The following is a 12095-nucleotide window of genomic DNA, read 5'->3' as shown; positions in this document are numbered from 1 at the left end:
CCTCACCAGTGTGAGTGTAAGACCCTCCTTCTCTGCAGCTCCTGCCACTTGGTACAACTTTCCTGTCTTTCTCCTTCTTAAGATCTAGAGCTATCAGTTTTATACTGCCACCCATCACTATAGTATCTGAGCACCTTCAATAGCGTGCTCCTACCCCTTCATGGGGTGTCTGGCATTTCTCCCCTTTCTCTGCTTGGGGTAGAAGTTTTGGGAAAGGGGTTGGGTTGGTTTGGGGGGTGTTTATGTTTTTTTAATTTTCTTTTAATTTTTCTGAGGGCTAAGGATTTAGGAGTAGAAAGCAGTATCAGTGACATTCTTATCTCAGATCTAGCTGAAATCCTACAGTGTCTTCTCTCTCTTGCCTACCCACAGGGCCTCATGAATTCCACAGCTATGGGACTACAAGTGCAATCCACCCTTTGCCACAAAGTTGTGCTCCAGAATCTTTCACGTAGGGGGAAAAATGTTTCTAGTCTTATATGGTTGTGAAGATATCCTTAAACACATGGGTGGCGGGTATAATAGCCGTGGGATGCCATTTGTGGGGTTTTACTTATTATTATGTGTCATGCAGGTTCCGGGGCAGCTGAGGCTGTATCTGCTATTCAGCTTCCGGGTTCCTCAGTAATCTCCCTGGACTCCAGAGATGGACAGCTGTGGGAGGCACACAGCCTTTACCATTCTCTGGCCAGTGACGGGCTGCTCGGGCTGGCCCAGGGCTCAGGTTGGTCGGCCAGCACAGCCCAGGCGAGCCGCGGGAGGTGGGAACGAAGGGGGGCCCTCAGGGCTCTGCCAAGGGGAGACAGAAAGGGGCCTTGTGCAGAAGGAGTAGGGCCAGGGGCTAGCCTCGCCTGAGGGAGTGTCCACCAGCAGCCCATGCTTAAACAGAAACTGAGTTTTAATCTGAATAACTGTCATCTTTCTGAGGGTGCAGAAGCCCTTAAACATTAGCTCTTATGGACTGACCCATTCATCAAGGGGGTGTTCACTCTGAAACTTATAGATGACAACATACATGCCAACATTGTCAACAATTTCACTGCTGATCATTTTAGCAGGAAAAAAAAACATGAAATGTGCTTCCTCTAATCCCAGACTGTATCATCAGATGTAGAATTTAATATAAAAATAAAACACAGTGGCTAATATCCTGATTGCCTTATTAATCTTCTTGGGGGTTTTTTCCCCATTAAAACCTCCATCTAAATGAAATGACTGTGGAATCCCACACCAGTGTCCGACAATGCAGGGACCTTACTACAGAATTTAGGTCCAGTTTGGCTCAGAGAACACAGGGCCTTGATTATACTCTGCTTTCTAATTTCTCCTTCCCTCTGTTATTCAGCTCTGCAAAGCATGTTGGGATAAAGTGCATGAGAGATGTTATACAGACTGAAATGTTGTTGCACTTAGCTAGCACTCTTGACTTCCAGCCATTTCTGAGAAATGCCTGAGCTCTGGTGGTCAAACCAACATTTTGGAAATGTGCCACTGAAAATTTTGAAGCCATCGATACTTCATCATGTGGTTTTGAGCCCTTTAGAATAGTAAGAGGAAAAATGATGAACAGCAAAAACTACAACTTATTGCACAAAGGGGAAAATAACACCACACCTTTAATTTGTCCCTGATGCATAAAACTTGGTACTCCAATTCCTCCAATTGGGTTTGCCCTGGATTCTGTGATTTCAGCAAATTAAACACTTCTTGAAGGAGTTTCTCAACTACTTTGGCACTTCCAGCTGGTTTTATGTCATCTTCAGTGTTCAAGCTTTTCCGACCAACAGACAGGACATTTTCTTGTTCCACTGGCTGGTGACTCCAGTGCTGGCTGATGGAATCTCTGCCATCTTTGCTAATGTCCCTTGGGTTGGATGGGCTATTTGGAGCTCCATCCACGGTGGGTGTCTCTTTCAGGATATCTAGAGTTGTGTGGTTTGGAGACTTGTGTTGTCTTCCTTCTGCACAGGTGTCCTGTACAAGAACCAATGGCAGGGTCCTGTGGTCTGAAGCTGGAGTCACATTTCTGGTTTCTGTTCCTTTCTGATCCTGGAAGCTGAATGAATCAGTCTCTGCAGAGCTGTGGTTGTCATTCCTTACATGCACATCAAAGTCACAGTCAGCCAAGTAGCTCATTATGGAGGGGGCTCGCGCCCCATCGTTTATGCCACCTTGGTTAACTCGTTGCTGCGAAACAGACTGCAACAAACAGGGTCAAGTGTAAGTACAGCTACTTGATAAATACAAGATTTACCCAGAAATGGAGAGTCTCAGCCTTGCCCTTCTGCAGAGATTTGGGGTGACAGACAGCTATAATGGCCAGAGAAACCTCTGAGCCCCATGCAGACCAGAGCAGGAGGACCCGTCAGGGCAAGCCATGCATGGGTCCAATATTTACATTGATCTCGCCTCAGGGAAGAGCTGAAGACAGGCAGAGATGACTCCACATTTAAAGAACTTTAAACTGAATGTTAAAAAAAATAGTGTAAGAGGCCACTGCCTGTCACATTTTTCATTCCAAAGGGGCCCTAACAAATCAGTTCTGACCCCCCTTCAGCCCAGTACAATATGATATTAAATTGGCTGGAAAACGTTTTCATGATTAGTTATTAATAAATACAGCACACACATTAAATAACTACATAGCCCCATAATGCCACTGTTTGCAGAAGACTTATCTACAAGCAATGCTTTGTACTCCCTCTGCTGGCTTGGCAGGAGCACACAAACCTGACTGTCAGGCTGACATGGGAACCTGTGTTGAGGTTAGGGGAGTGTACGCACACCATGCCTTTGCTACATATTGCCTGTGCTAATAAGAGGCAGGAGCATACGGAACAAAGCAGCAACACTAAGTGTAAATTCTGTTCGAAACACAGGAGATTCTCTGGTCCAACTGAACTGCACTTGGCACTAGACTGGGGAGAGGGGGGAGAGAAGGGGATGTTTTATACTCCACCTTTAAACCACCACTATGGTTCACTGCTCCTGGGATTGGCCAGTTCCCAGTGTAGACTGCTCTAATTTATGCCTGGCTGCACATGGGGAATATTTGGCAGGAAAAAAAATGTTTGCATTTCAAGATTCTAAAATAGGATTGAAAACAACAGGAGTTAAATTAAAAAAATAAAACACCCCATAATGATCTCCATACTGCCCTGTGTCTGTGGTCTGTCCAATTCTCTTCTGCAACAATCTGATGCACCACACACAGCCCCAGTTCACTGTTTGTGCACAGTGTTTTACTTCCCCCATCATACTTACGAGATAATATTTCTCCCTGAAGCTTGGAGTGTTTGGTGGAGTCCAGTTGTATAAGGAGCTTTTCCTACTACCCAGAGAAAACTTGGCAGTAGTTCCAGGGGACAGAAACAGGTTCTCTGTGTCAAATGGGCTATGAGCAGGGAATACAAAAGGGTAAGTGTTATCAAAGGCCAGGAAGCATTTAGGTGTTTAGCAACAGGAACAGCCACTGGGATTTGAGCCTCGTAGCATCATTCGGGTCCCTGAAGTTTATTAAATAATACTCAGCTCTAGGATAAAAGAAGAGGGAGGCAAGCGGCCCCTCTGACTTATTTCCTTGACACCTGAGCTGCAAGAGGGAGATAGTGGGGCATCATCCTTTTGCATAGAGAGAAGTACTGACTAACCTCATCCTTCAGGCATGGCTATCACAGCAGAGCCTAATCAATGCAGAGCAATCTGAGCTGGCTTCTCTCCCAGAATCAGATCAGAGTCTGATGAGAGCTCCCTCTCTTTCTGTGGGGTCTTATATCCCACACAGTAGGTCCCCACCTGTGGCCCATGAACGGCAGGGTGCTTGCAGGTGGCCAGCAGAATGGTATATTGACCTCATGGTGCTCCAGAAATGGGCAGGGGATATTAAATGAAGCATAAAAGGAGTGTGTAACTAACTTTTTCCACAAAGGACAAAACACTGTGACTTGAAAAGCCAGTAAAAAGGTATTAAATACAGTGTTGATCCTACATACACTTTAGACACAATGGTTGTAGTTGCCACAGGGATGTTATGTCATTGTGCATGGCAGGAGATGCAGTTCATGCAATTGTGTCAGGGAAGGGAGCTTCCACACACCTATCCCTATAAGATGCTGTCTGTGCTGTAAAGAGCCCAACAACCCTTATTCTAAGCACTTGCCGATTGTCCTCAACTCTCCAGAGAAGATCACTACTCTTCCCCTTTCCAGCAGATGCATGTGCTGGGAACTCTTTCCTCAGAGAAGCACCCTAAGCCAAAGCTGTGTGAACCTTCACCCACAATGCATTCCAACGCAGAGGAAGAGAGGAAAAGTCAAGGACTCCCCCCTTCTTGATAGAGCTAGGGCACTTTTAACTAAATTTGTTCCCCTCTCAGGTGTACTTTTGTGCACAAGGGGAATGTATCATTCATATTATCTCTGATCCCACAGGCAATATTTTAAATGAAGGCCAACCACAAAGCTAAGGTGTCTGCCCTCAACTGGAGCCCCTGGGAGTTCTGAAACGATTCAAACAATAGTGGGCACAAATTAGTTCCATGGAGACTTTTGCCCTCAATTCAAAGCCAAGTTCTACTTCCCTTTTATTGCAAGGGCCGAAGGCTGAATATAAACATTTCAGGCACAGACAGCAGTGTCCCTCATTGGAACATGCTGTTGTCATCCCACCATGGAAGTATCACTATCACAGTGTCAGCCTAATGCATGTCAATTAGCTAAATTAACCAGTGTCACACAGCTGGAGTTTGTCAAACAGGCCAGTTCTATGGAGCCAGATTAGCAGCCATCTGTACTTTCTCATTTTGCAGCAAATTAACTAAATCGGGTATCTGACAGCAAGAGCACTTTATCCAGAGAACGTCATGGACTTACTGACAGAGGCAAATTGCTTTCATCTATGGCATTTTGTTCTTAGAAGGAGGAGGGCTGGGGCTGGGGAATCCTTTTATTTAAGACTTTCAGTTTTAGTTTTTAATACAGCAACAAAGCAGTAAAAATAAAGAATACAGAGTAAAGATATAATGATATCAACCTAAGGCTATTCTTCTCCTGTGAGGAGATTGATATAATCCTATAGTAAAGAAAAAAAGATTAAGGGTATGTTTACACTGCACATTAAGACCAGGCTCTGACTCAGATTTGAGCCCAGCTCCCCTTCGTCTACACGCAAATCAGTCTGACTCAGGTTATCAAGGACTTGGGTCCTAGGATCCTGCTAGGGGGTTATGTCAGAGCCCTAATCCTGCTGTGACTTGGGTCCAAGCCCTGTCATATTGCAGTATGGACACAGCTCAAGCTACAGATCTAAGTCAGAGGGTCTGCTTAGCGCAGTACGGACACATTAGCATGGCTGAGAGACCCAGGTCCTGTAAGTGTAAACCCAGCTTTACAATGCACTGTGGATTCTCAAGCACAGACTTGGAAACACCGAGTCCATAAGGCTGGGTCATACAGGCCCAGGTTTAATGTGCAGTGTAGACATTTGCCCTTATGGAGTACATCTCAGGGTATCAGCCAGAAAACACTGTGAAGTACAGGGATGAACTGATGACATGGCTCATGCGAGTGAGAGGGAGAGAGAGAGAGAGTGACCATGATACTGAATGGGAGAGAATGGGAGCTGCTCAACTATGAGCCAGACCAGGGGCAGGCAAACTTTTTGACCTGAGGTCCACATCGGGTTTCCAAAATTGTATGAAGGGCTGGTTAGGGGAGGCTGTGTCTCCCCAAACAGCCAGGCGTGGCGTGGCGTGGTGTGGCGTGGCCCAGCCCCCACCTCCTATCTGACTCCCCCCCACTTCTCACCCCAACAGCCCCCGCGGGACTCCTGTCCCATCCACCACCCCCTGCTCCACCACCCATGAGTGCCCCCTGCTTCCTCATCTAACCCCCGTCTCATTCCTGACTTGCCTCCCCCCAGGACCCCTGCCCCATCCAACCACCCCTTCTCCCTGTTCCCTGACTGCCCCCAGAACCCCTGCCTGCTCCCCACCACCCCATCCAACCCCCCCTTCCTGGCTGACCCCTGCCCCCATTCAATCCCCCTGTTCCCCGCCCTTTGACTGCACCAACCCCTATCCACACCCCTGCCCCCTGACCACCCCCCCACACCCCCGCTATCCAACCCCCTTCCTCCCCCTGATTGCACTGCCTGGAGCACCAGTGGCTGGCGGCACGGCAGCCGTGCTGCCCAGAGCACCGGGTCAGGCTGCGGCTCTGCAGCTGCTCTGCCCGGCCCCACAGAGTATTGAGCTTGTGCCGTGGTGTGCTGACGCCGTGGGGGAGGGAAAACAGCAGGGGAGGGGCCAGGGACTAGCCTCCTGGGCCAGGAGCCGGGCAGAAGGGTCCCGTGGGCCGGATGTGGCCTGCGGGCCGTAGTTTGCCTACCTCTGGGCCAGACCCTATATTGCAAACAAGGTAGATTTTTTCCTTATCTCAAGTGGTAGGAGCCTGAGCTTTTAGAGCAGCAGGATCTGAGTTTTAGCCCTACCGTTCCCATGTAGTACTGAAGCGCACAGAAACAGCCACAGCCCTAAACCGTACCCCTACCATTTGCAGGGGGAAGCAGTGCTACATTTACATCTACTTGCCAAGGTCCAGAGCTGTCTGGGTGGCTTGGATCCTTGGTTCAGTCCGATTTGCTCTTTCCCAACCACATTTGCCATTAGGAATGTCCCAAAAGGCAGGTATTGTCAAACCAAAGCTTTTTGTCAGGGTTGTATTCCTCCTCCCCGCCCCCTTCACTCCAATCAAACAATGAGGCAGCCTTGACGGGGTTCACTCCCAACAACTTGCAGCCATTATGGGAATCATCATGGGCCAGACGGTGCCATGACACCCCAGTGAGGGGTGCAGCCTTGAGGGAGAATGTTCCCTTTGTGATTCTCGTTGCTGTTTGGGTTGGCCTGGTGACCAGGTCCCCTTCCCAAGCCAGCAGAGCATCTGCGTTCTCTCCCCCACAAACTTCCGATCCTCCTCCCCTAAACAAAGCTCTTAAGGTACATCTCTCTCACAGCTGGAGGTGTGAGCACAGCTCAGGTAGGCATACCTGCACTAACTTTAATCTAGTTAGTGCAGGCATGCCTAGCCCACCTAAAAGTAACAGTGAAGAGGAGGTGCTGTAAATCCTAGCCGGGGCTAGCAACGCCAGTTCAGAGTTGAGGCCCTAGTTCTGGTTGGGCTAGTACAGCCCACCATGAAGCCCTCGATGATGCAGCTTGACTGTCATGTTTAGCCATGCTAGCTTGATTAACACTAGCACAGGTCTGACTACTTCTGACTGCAGTGTCGAAATACCTCAACCAACTGGGGTCTGCAAAGGAGGCAGGAGGAGGTTTATCAGAGCAATCTCGGCTAAAAGAGCATGCACAGTTCAACACCAAAAAAAGCAAGGTGCCATTAGAGCTCTCACTCCACCGCTACTAGGGTGGAAGCTGGCCCAGGAGGGATGTTTGGGTGTCACCATTAGACTTGATTAGTCAGTCATCATTTTAGGGGGGAAAGCTGCTGTTGCTCTGAAAAGAGCTGTTATTTTGAGTGGTTTTATTTTTTAAAATGGAAACACCCTTATCTTATCACTGTGCAAATATTCCTCTGTATAAAAACAGCTTCAGCAGATAAGCTGTCAAGAATAGGAGCTGGCCCATTCCACACGCAAGTGCCCTAGAGAAGCTGCTTGGTGGGATACCAAGGTATTGCACAAACTTTACACAGAGAAATATGGCAGAAATTATCTGGTAAGCATCACGATTCCGTCTGGGGGTGCGGATTAGCTCACAGGGGATGTATGTCACCATTAACATTGTTCCCAGCTGGGCAGTCGCCACGTTGAAAACGTCGTTGCTTGGAGGCAAAAAAGTGTTACAGCTGGATCAATAGTGCCAAATATTGCCATCAGTGGTGCAAGTACGCTGTACCAGTCAGATATTTATAGCTGGTACAGCGTACGGGAAAGACACAGGAAGAGCCTGCCCCAGCCCTGCCTTTCCACGCAGCTGCATCTCCTGAGTCCTCCTGCCTGGGGTCTGTAGAGCAGCCCTGCCCGAGGACAGGGCTGGGGCAGTACAGCAGCCGTGTGGGAGGAGCTACCGGCATGGGGCTGCCCAGCAGCCACATGTTCTTCTGCTCCTTTTGCTGCTGTGGTTCCAGAGATCCCTGATCTCTCAGGAACTGAGTGGCAAAAGGAGGAGAACGTGGGGCAATTAGATGGCCCCATGCCACCAGCTCCTCTGGCATGGCTGTACCGCCCCCAGCCAGGAGATGCAGCTGCATCTCCCGAGTCCTTCTGGCTGGGGTCTATACAGCAGAAGTCTCCAGTGCAGCAGGGGGAGGACAGAGCTTCCCCCCCAGATAATGTGGGATGGATGTGGATCATGGGAAGGGGATGGGGAAAAGTCACATAAAGAGGTCACGTGCCTTGCCTTTGTGTCCATCCCATGAGTGCAGTATACCAGCAAGAAATGATTTCTACTTGCACCACTGATTTCCTGGTAATTATTTGAGTTTTTAAAATCAAGTCACTTCCCTTACGTTCATGGCTCCTGTATGTTATGCCACACTCTGCATTCACTACAATAGCTGCCGAAAGCGTTAGTAGAAAACAGCAAGTTTTCCCATTGTGAAATATTTGCAGAAAGTGAATTTTTAATTCATAAAACACAAACCCTGCCAGCTTCCATTCTGAATTACTCCTCCAGTCACAGTCCAGAAACCATACCATATGACCTCAGTGTCCAACTATAGTGAGCCACGTTTTGAATTCACACAGCTCAAAGGGATTCTGGGCTGGAATTGTTAAGCAAATAATTTTAAATAAAGAATAAATCAGAGAAATTAGGAATCTGCTCAGACAATTCATAAACTGAGAGGCAGGCTTGACTATTGGTTGTATTTTTCGTTCAGTTCTTCAGGCCACTGTCTTAGAACTGAGGTGTTAGTAGACAGCTATAAGGGAAAAAGAAAAGACCCCCTCAATCAGCATAAAAACAGCAGCATTTGATCCTCAAAGGCTTCATACAGTCTGAAGTAAGTAGAGACAGACTGAAAGCCTTAGGCCAGGTCTACTCTACCACGTTCTGCCAGCATAACTACATTAGTGAGGGGCATGATCCCTGATCAATGTAGCTAGGCTAGCAAAAGTCCCTAGCATAAACATGGTTATACCAGCAAAACTGTTCTTGTGCCAGGAACACAGAAAACTGGTATAGCTCTGTTAGCAAAGCACTCTCAGTGTAGACCTGGCCTTAATCAGAATTGAGTGGGTTTGTATGTAGAATGGTATTAGTATGTCATTTGCACACTGCAGTTGCTGCTAAGTGCCAAGAGAAGCAACAGCATGCCAGGGAGATCAGTCAGCAAAGGTGCCATTTGCCTAGTGGAGTTTTTAAATATAGTCCATGAGGTTGAGGGATTAACACAAACTCCCAGAACAAGAAGGTGCATTACCACCTTTCCTTCCCACAGAGGCACAGGAGTTTGTGTGCACGCAATTATAGAAACAGCACTAGCAGGATTAAACGCAAAGCAATGGTGTTCATCCTTGGCAGTTATTTGCCCTTGGTGATAGGGAAAATTAGATTGGAAGAGATCTCTTCCAGGCTCAGCTCTGTGTAGTTACACTCAGAACCGTGCCCCCCAGATTTTGACAGAAATACTATGGCAAGAGAAGGTTTACAGACTTATTCAACATAGCAAAAGCACTTCCAACAATGCACTCAGGGCTTCAGATCACTCATTTAGGCCCAGGAGTATGTAGGGAAGTGTTTGTTCTTGCAAAGAAATTTGCAAGCGAGTAGTTGTTTTGTTGTTTTCTTCTTTTTTGTTGAAAGCCTGAAAATACCTTGCTGCTGCTCCTGCACTCTCAAACTAGTTTGCAGTTGCTAAAAATATAAATGTGTTTAGTGTTCAAGCAAAAACCTGAAAAAAATTGTCAATTAAAAAAAAAAAAAAAAAACAACACCCCCCCCCCCCAAACCAACCCTACATTTACCAAGGAGGTTTCCATTTTGACAAAAAGGATTTTTAGCATTAAAGTCATAAACACATTAAAAATTTTGGCCAATTCTAGCCTGATGGCCTTTGCTTACAACTGGCATGCATGTAAATCCAAACATAGGTATAACTAGTGATGCTGGAAGTAAGGGTGCTGGGGGTGTCTCTCTAGTTTGAAATAGTAACAAAACACCAAATAGATGGAAACCCTGGTTTCCATGATCAGCACCTCCCCACCCCCCTAAAAATTGTTCTAGCATCCCAGGGTGACAGATAATGCAGAGATCAGCAATCAGAACCACAGTGGTCAATGCTTGCGGAATGATGCTTTGCTGTCAAGCTAATTACTAGCTCAAGCTTCCAAAGAAGAAATGTTAGGGCCCTCACAAAACCTCAGAGCAGATGCAACAAAAACACAACCAAAAATAATATGAGCTAGCGGTTCCCCCCCCCCCCCCCCCGAGCATTATAAACAGGTGCAGGCCTTGAGCTCTGCTACATAAGCATGTTTTCCTTTACTTCAAGTGCTTGAAAACAAAACTTCAGATGCTTTTGACCAGACTGATATTTTGTTGAACTACAGCAACAACCCTGAGCTAAACAGGTGTGGAAGAAAATTGCAGGATGTGTGAGAAACCATTTGCTTACAAAAAGGCATTGGAAAACAGTGTAGGATACTCCACGAATGTTGTATGTTCCAGAGAGCAACCTGAAAGGCCAGCTACTTAGCTACATTTTGGTTGGAAGACTCATGGGAAGGCACTTCACAGTATTTCACCTGTTTGTCAGTAGCCAAAGACAGCACCAAAGCAGAAGTCAAGCTAGGTTTCCAAATATTCTTAGAAATAGAACTAGGGTTTGAGAACCCAAGAGGATTAGAGTCAGGTTGTTTCCCATTCCTGAAGAAGGGCCTAAACCCACAAGTCCTTCAGATCTGAACTTTGCATCAGAGTTCGAGTTGTTACCAAATATTCCAAGACCCTTTTCCAGCCCTGATGGTGATGGAGCTGAGAACCAGCAGTAAAGGTGCTGCTCTCATTGATTTGATGGGTACTTCACAAACGTTGCTAACTTACTCTCCGCTACCTCAAACCCAGCTTTCTGCTGTACCAGAGGGGCACCCAGCACTTTGCAAGTATAAAATAAGATTTGCAATATACTGCAACCCCTGAAATATGAAATGCATTGACACTGACTAGCTCTCTCACACACAGCTGCCTCCCAGCATGAGTAGTTTGGATTCATTACAGACACCGAACTGTTGATCCAAAGGATGACAGTGGTTGCCTTGGCTTCTCAAGAAAATTGAAGCTCTGCCACATTCTGTTAAATGCGGACTAGGTCTGTTCCTTGGCTTGCTTTGCAAGCCATTTCCTTCTCATATTGGTTGGGGGCACCAGTTTTATGTGGTTTTCCATTTCAAGTTTAGATGAGTTATGGAGTGCACCTGTGCTAGTGAAAAAAATCCATAGATTAGTGACAGTCTTTTTCCAACCCCCTCAGCCCTATCAGAAGAGCAGGTCACGGCTATTTAAAAACAAAATAATTATTTTTGTTTTTGTGGCCATGGTCACAAAAATAATCTGTTCCTTCTCTTCAGCAGAAGAGAGCTACAACAACTCAAATATGCCAGCAATTGACATCAGAAGAGAACAGTTGTTAAAACAGCCATCCTACAGTCAGACAGGCAAGACCAGCATGTGGCCACATCTTGTATAGATCAGCCTCAGCCACATACGAGGATACCAAATGCAGCTTCTGTCTTCCGGGCATCTATCAGAGAGCCCCAGATAAAAGCTCAAGATGCAAAAGATTTCTGGAGTGAGGATTTTGATGCGCACCTTGCAGAAAAGAATTCAGGAACTCTCTCAATGCAGCACCCATAAAATGAAATTTTTCCTTTAATAGTAGTGGTAATTTACTATAAAACTTTACAAATTTAAAATGTAAAACAATGCATCAAATCACAGGTACCACCTAACTCTTCGGGGGCGGGGTGTGTGCGATGCACCATAGAAGCAGTCACACTAGGATCATAATAGTGTTTCACAACCGGGCACAAGCAAAACTAGAACATGCAACTGTGATCACCATGTCAAAAAGTCA

General features: G+C 46.6%; 1 protein-coding gene across 8 annotated transcripts in view; it reads right to left on the bottom strand.

The window, feature by feature from the left end:
• RIPOR3 (RIPOR family member 3) overlaps positions 1–12095 on the bottom strand; it is a 69298-nt gene that overhangs the window by 15304 nt on the left and 41899 nt on the right. For all 8 annotated transcript variants that reach the window (XR_012154681.1, XM_073309426.1, XM_073309424.1 and 5 more), the window contains 2 exons: positions 3265–3394; positions 1615–2199 (listed from right to left, as the gene is read on the bottom strand). Coding sequence is in view for 7 of the 8 variants with exons in the window: in XM_073309426.1 (XP_073165527.1) it covers positions 1615–2199; positions 3265–3394 (715 nt within the window). In the remaining variant the exon portion in view is untranslated. The remainder of the gene's footprint in view (positions 1–1614; positions 2200–3264; positions 3395–12095) is intronic.

The sequence above is a fragment of the Lepidochelys kempii genome, chromosome 13 (assembly GCF_965140265.1).
Source record: "Lepidochelys kempii isolate rLepKem1 chromosome 13, rLepKem1.hap2, whole genome shotgun sequence".
Classification (NCBI taxonomy): Eukaryota; Metazoa; Chordata; order Testudines; family Cheloniidae; genus Lepidochelys; species Lepidochelys kempii.
This window is presented reverse-complemented; position numbering and strand designations above follow the sequence as displayed.